The sequence below is a fragment of the Phaseolus vulgaris genome, chromosome 7 (assembly GCF_051622355.1).
Source record: "Phaseolus vulgaris cultivar YP4 chromosome 7, ASM5162235v1, whole genome shotgun sequence".
Classification (NCBI taxonomy): Eukaryota; Viridiplantae; Streptophyta; class Magnoliopsida; order Fabales; family Fabaceae; genus Phaseolus; species Phaseolus vulgaris.
Genome location: NC_143504.1, coordinates 58263317 through 58269378, shown reverse-complemented (window position 1 = coordinate 58269378; position 6062 = coordinate 58263317). Strand labels below are relative to the sequence as shown.

The 6062-nt window shown below is 32.8% G+C and overlaps 1 protein-coding gene and 1 long non-coding RNA gene across 6 annotated transcripts; both read right to left on the bottom strand.

Annotated features, from left to right (window-relative positions):
- Positions 1-2001: 2001 nt before the first annotated feature.
- Positions 2002-3216, bottom strand: LOC150026020 (uncharacterized). Its single transcript, XR_016523408.1, has 3 exons — positions 3078-3216; positions 2319-2390; positions 2002-2117 (listed from the first exon to the last, which is right to left on the bottom strand). It is a non-coding gene; the product is annotated as an uncharacterized LOC150026020 (long non-coding RNA).
- Positions 3217-3360: 144 nt separating this feature from the next.
- LOC137830715 (APO protein 3, mitochondrial) lies at positions 3361-5835 on the bottom strand. 5 transcript variants are annotated; one of them, XM_090305222.1, is made up of 5 exons: positions 5737-5804; positions 5012-5262; positions 4866-4925; positions 4158-4606; positions 3361-4064 (listed from the first exon to the last, which is right to left on the bottom strand). In XM_090305222.1, the coding sequence occupies exons 4-5, from the start codon at positions 4597-4599 to the stop codon at positions 3655-3657; spliced, it is 852 nt and encodes a 283-aa protein (XP_090161348.1). In that variant the 5' UTR covers positions 4600-4606; positions 4866-4925; positions 5012-5262; positions 5737-5804; the 3' UTR covers positions 3361-3654. The 5 variants fall into 5 exon arrangements, with proteins under 5 accessions (XP_090161348.1, XP_090161350.1, XP_090161349.1 ...); XM_090305224.1 differs by having other exon boundaries at positions 4158-4588; XM_090305223.1 differs by lacking the exon at positions 5737-5804 and adding an exon at positions 5510-5709 and having other exon boundaries at positions 4158-4588.
- Positions 5836-6062: the final 227 nt, after the last annotated feature.

Genomic DNA, 6062 nt, shown 5'->3' with positions numbered 1-6062 from the left:
TTACTTTATAACATGGTATCAGAATCATTTCAAGTCTATCCTAACGAGTGTTCACCGATAATATGTTAGGTGTGTTGAAGATCCCACATCAACTAAAGATGAAAATATTTCATTGTATATAAGTGAGTGCAAATATTAAAATTGTGAAATTCAATTTTACAAAACTGATTTTATAAGATAAAATTTGTATTTATATATTATAATTTGGTTATATATTTAGATGATGTGGTATTCAAACAGCATAAAATTAAATTAAACCTAAAAATCACGATTAAATTTGCAAAACTTGTAATTTACTTGCCTACAAGTCCTGATATGACAAAGGGATTTTCAAAAGTTGAAACTAATACCAACAACATTAGAAAAGAGGGAGAAGAGGGTAACACACCCTTCAAAAAAATCAACGTATTTGACTAAATGTGGTAGCATGCAAGAAATTTGTTGGAATTTTTTTATGAGTTGGACTTGTATTGAATGCTACAATCATTTCATAAAATAAATGAAGAGGTCATAATTCTTAAAGCGTGAAGGACCGTGATAGTTTCACACTTAATCGCGAAAGTGATGTTTGTATGATTATCAACCTAGCATTACAAAAATATTTATTCATCAGAAAATAATTAAAAATGAGAAGAAAAAATAAAGGTTTGAAATATGTGACATATACACACTTATTAGAAAAGATATGTTTTGTTGTGGTTTGGTAGTGTATTGTCGGTGAAGTGGTCATCCCGAAAGAGAGACGTCGAAAGGTTGAGAGGTCGAAAGAAATGAAGGAGGAGGAAAAGCGTTACTGAAGATATTACGTGAAAAAACATACATGTGTCAATATTAATAGGAGACACACATGAAAGATAAATAAAATTAATTAACTATTTAAGATTAATTAATAAAGAATAAGTAAAAGAATTAATGTGATGTGATAGGTCCAATATGACCACTAACCAGTGGTATAAATAGATAAAATGTTTAGTTCATTTTTTTAGTTTTTCTATTAAGTGATTAATATAAGCATCGGAGAATTTTTGTACACACTTCATACCGAGAAACCATAAAGTAATTACAAAAGTACGAGTGACGAAAGAAGGAGTTGACGAAGGAGCAAAAAGAGCAAAGTGAAACAGATTCAAAGAGTACTCTCTCCCACAAAGTTTGTACAAGAATAGCTTGTATTACATATCTTTTTTGATAATTAGAACACTTATATACATCACTTATTTTGATTTTGAGTTCTAACATTGTTAGCTGACTTAATATAATATTGTATAATGTATTATATTTGGTAGCAAGTTAGTTATTTAGTGTTTAGATTCTTACTGAAAAAAAGAAAAGAAAAATTAGTCTATAGACTAATAAAAATTAGACCCTAAATATATAAAATTGATTTGGTTTAGCTTGACATATTAGATGAGTTATGTCTTGATACAAAAACTTTAAAACGATAAAACCTTTTTGCTTTGATATTATTTGAGTGTGATGATTAAGAAATGTTCTGTTGTGTGGTTCGCAATGTACGACACATACGATGAAAGAATATTTATTGATTTAAACCTGGTTAAAATTTGTAGATTAAGATCACGTACATAAAAATATAGAGATAAAAAAATAAGGATATAATTGGAGGAATTTATTTACAAACATTTTTAAAATTATGAAATCAACATTCCACAAATTAAAATTAGTTTTATGTGTAGGTTAAAAAACTTGAAGTGCAAGAAAAATCTCCGGAATTAGTTAATACAAACAGAAAAAAAAACTAATTTAAAATATTTTTTTCTATTGGGCCTGTACAATATAATGTCATTTAGAAAATTTGAATAAGTGACAAAATTATAATATTAAAACATGTGTACTGATTTATCAATTCCATCTTAAAATAAACGCCTTAATAATAATTAAAACTTGCCTGTATAGAGAAACTGTATGTAGTGAACAGAAAACAAGCTAAATTTGAAATTGTAGAGCAAACTATAACAATAGAACACACAAGCAAGCAATTACAGAATATTGAAATCTATTCATTTTCCATTAAAAATCTAGGACCAAAGCATAACATTATGCCGATTGTTGTGTCAGTGTCCATGTCAGTGTCTGTGCTACATAGTAGCACAGTTAACCTATAGAGAAAAAAAAAATCCTGAAATAAGACTACAACTTTATGAGACATCATGCAGCATTAGAGAAGACAAGACTAATAAAATATACTCTACTACGAGACCGTGTAGGATTTAGTGTATAGGGTTTAGGGGTTTTGAATTTCATGACATAAATTGTTTAAATAGAGAACCAGTAATCTAAATCGTTCAAAGCCAACCAACCATTCTGTGAAGTCTCGAAGAATACAGTGATGCACCAGTTAACAAGGATGTGGAAGGGCATCACAGCACAGCCTAGCCACAACATTCGAGAAAAGGCATAAATCAACAACCAAATTATTGCATAAACAAGACACCCTAATTCAAAGGAAACATGGAATCTTCAGGCTTCTTGGTATATCTCATCTAAATAGAAATATAATTTTGGCTACACCACAAGCCAATGCGAGTGAAAGATGCATTAAAAAACATGTTTGCTTGGCTAAGAGTTGCATAAATTCAAGACAACGTAGATATTACGCGTTTTACAGGACACGGAAGTTTATATATGGTCAAAATCACCAGCGCAAATTGTCAGGACTTACTATCTTTTTTGAGGATTCTCATCCTCCCCAGATCTTATGCAAACAGATACAATCCAAAGAAAATGGCAAAAAAAATAATGAATAGAAAGACCCCAAAATAAATATTATAATTGAGCACAAACAGGTTCGGGGAAAATAATATGAAGAAAGCAGTATACGCATTCACTGTTGAGGGTATAAAAACGACATGATAGCGAAAAGAAGGTAAAGTGGTGAGCAGCGTTCTAATTACACTCTGAACGCTAATTTCAGGGAAGTAATTCAGAAACAAATGTATAGCAATCATCCACCCAACACGACCAATGAATATTCCAGCAAGTAAAACAACAGTGAACTACCAAAACTCCAGCTAGGTAAAATTCCAGCAAAAAAAATCCAAAAACTCTTAAGGATATACCTGTTCTGCAAATTTGATGGCACTGGAACCCAGGAACTAATTTCAATTATTGCCAGTCTCTGATGTTCCTTTTATCTTCTCTTCCTCTATATTTGGCAAGAAAGACACTTCTTCCTCCTTGTCCAGTGCATTTGTCAACTATCCCTTTTTGTCTTGCATACCAGAAAGAAAATACTAAATTAATCGTGTGGCTAAGGTTTTCTTTGGTTTTAGCAGTAGGAAATTATATTACAAAATATTTGCTTGAATCAATGCGGATTGTAAAGCAAATATAGGGACGTACGAGATTGGTACAGGGATGAAGAGCTGTTCTGGAAGGAATCGAAGCAAGAAAACCAAGTCTTTGGCCGCAATGAATGCCAGAAGCAGATATGTTCCATGCAATCAAAACTGCAACCTTAAGTTACAGTGTTTTTATTATCAGTACTAGCACTTCCCTTTGCATTAGACAAACCTTATATTTCATATACAACCTGTTTTTTGTTTGACTGAAAGAAATTAAACCTTAATTTTTCTCATTTAGTCTATTCTACTACACAAATGGTTCCTCCATGAACAAGTCATTCAATCCAATGATTTAAACAACCCACTTTTCCTCATCCATTTCAGGGATAACAACATCTTCCCTCATCATACATGCATAGTTCTTTCCAACTGGCGCCCCAGCCTGAGCAAATAGCTCAATCACTGCAGGCAGCATACCGTAGTACATTCTCAACTCATTTACCAAAGGTTTCGTTGGTTGCTGATCTCGAATGTGATAGACACACACTGGAGGTGCCAGATCATTAATTGTTGCCTTCTGCCATGCATGTTGTCCATCCCTCATCTGGTGCTTGAAAGCTTGACAATTTCGTACTCTATGACCTTTGGGTCCCACTTGTACCTCTGGACAATATCCACAAGTTTGGACATCATACTTCTCCATAAGTTTTGAAGCTCCTGTGCGCATTTTTTCCCAGGCTTTCATGCCTTGAACAGCAATAGCTACACAGAAGCATGCACATAGTCAATATAGTTTAAAAAGGACACAATGTGAATAATGTCTGAGAGAAGAAAAAAGTATTTGTTTTCAAAAACCTTGGATATCATCAGAATGCATCACCATAGAATTTGTGTCTTTATTGAAACTTTTTTTCTTATACCAAAATCCATGTGCTTCTATATCTTCCCCGAGACAAATTTCTTTCGGAAATCTTTTCTCAAAATCAATAATCCTACCAGCAACAGAGTAAACAGGGAAGGTCCTTCTCCTTGTAGGGTACTCTGGTATGTCAAAACCTGCCTGGACACACAATTCCACAATTGCTGGAATTCGGTCAACTTCAAGCATTTCATTATGTGAAACAGCCCTCCCTATTCTATCATATAGATGAAATGACTGTACAAGTGGCAGAACATGTTCAACACCACCTTTGACCCAACTATGTTCTTTGCTTGATGGGCTTCCTCTAACATCACATGTTCTAATTTTATGTGGCGGATGACCAACATGAACTTCTCCACATAAGCTGCAAAGCATCTAACAGCTTAAAGCAACAAATAATGCACATTTAAACCAAGTGATGAGACATTTTAACATTATTCACATTATAAATCTTGTTCACATTAAGAACTCCTCTAAAACCCATAATGCATTGAAAAATGGCATTATATCACTTAGTTGGCTAGTCAAAAATACAAGTCAATTCCAAAAATATCAGAAAAAAATATACTTCTGATTGGAACTCTATCATACTTGATTTGATTGGAAGTTCTGTAGGCTAAAATACAGAGTTATAGTGTTACCTGCATACATAAATAGCAATATGGTTGACAAGTCTTGAAACACTGGATAATAGTTCACATCTGGCAGCAAAAACTTCATGAGCAACAGGAATCAGATGCTTAACTAACAAACCATTTTCAGGAGGTTCTAATACATTCTCATGCACCTTTTGTCTCTCCTTTTTCTTCAGTCTAGCTTCTCGCTTAAGCTCATTAAAACTTGTCACTGGCGGTTTCCTCTCAAACTTTCTGAGCTTTCTCGGCATCTCATTGCAAGGCAACACAGTAGAGTACCAAAGACAAAAATGTCTATGTATACCTCTGAGTGTTGTAAAATGAACTAGTTTAACTCTCTCGAGGAGATTACCAAGAGTTTGAACATGTCTTGGCAGCATCACTGCTCATTAGAAGAGGATACCTACACACAGACACATCAAACATCCACAACCGAATTCAGTACATGAGTTGAAGGAGCTGTAGGGGAAAAGTTGGAACATTTTCAGAGTTAGCATTGATTAAACATGAGCTGGAAAATGCATTAATGAAAATTTCAGAGCTGAAATCTCGTGCAAAACAGTCTCTAAGCAGAGCTAAGTTAGCTAAGAAGGTTAAACCACCATTAGCGGACAAAATAAGGAGACAAAAGGGAAGTTGCAGAAAATTACACGAAAGTGGCTATAGTTTACTTTTGCTAACTCCATTACCATTCCAATTGCAGAAAATCCTACATTTTTTCTACCACAAATTGTACACCGATGCATCAAATCTTACTCGGAGAAGAAAAATAAAACAGACAGAAACCCTAAATTATAGACACAAAAGGAAAATAAATAAACCAAAACAAAAGCGAAACCCTAAATTGCACGGTGAGACAATGAAAGAAGATACTAACCTTTATTCAACATACAACAACTGCACCTCTGCTGAACCGAAAAGTGATTACTGAGATTCAAATTCTGCGCGAGTATTTTGTGGGGCAAGATATTTTATTTTATTTATTTTTAATATTTTCTATTTTAATAAAAAAATTATAATATAAAATGTATATTTACAAGATATAAAATATATTTTGTTTTATTAATTATTTTCTTTTTTATTATTTTCATTCTCTTCGTTATAATATAATAAAATATATTAACATGTTAATACTATAATTATTAAATTAATTAGATTATGAGTTATACATTACTTATAAAACAAATCTTCATGTATTAGCAG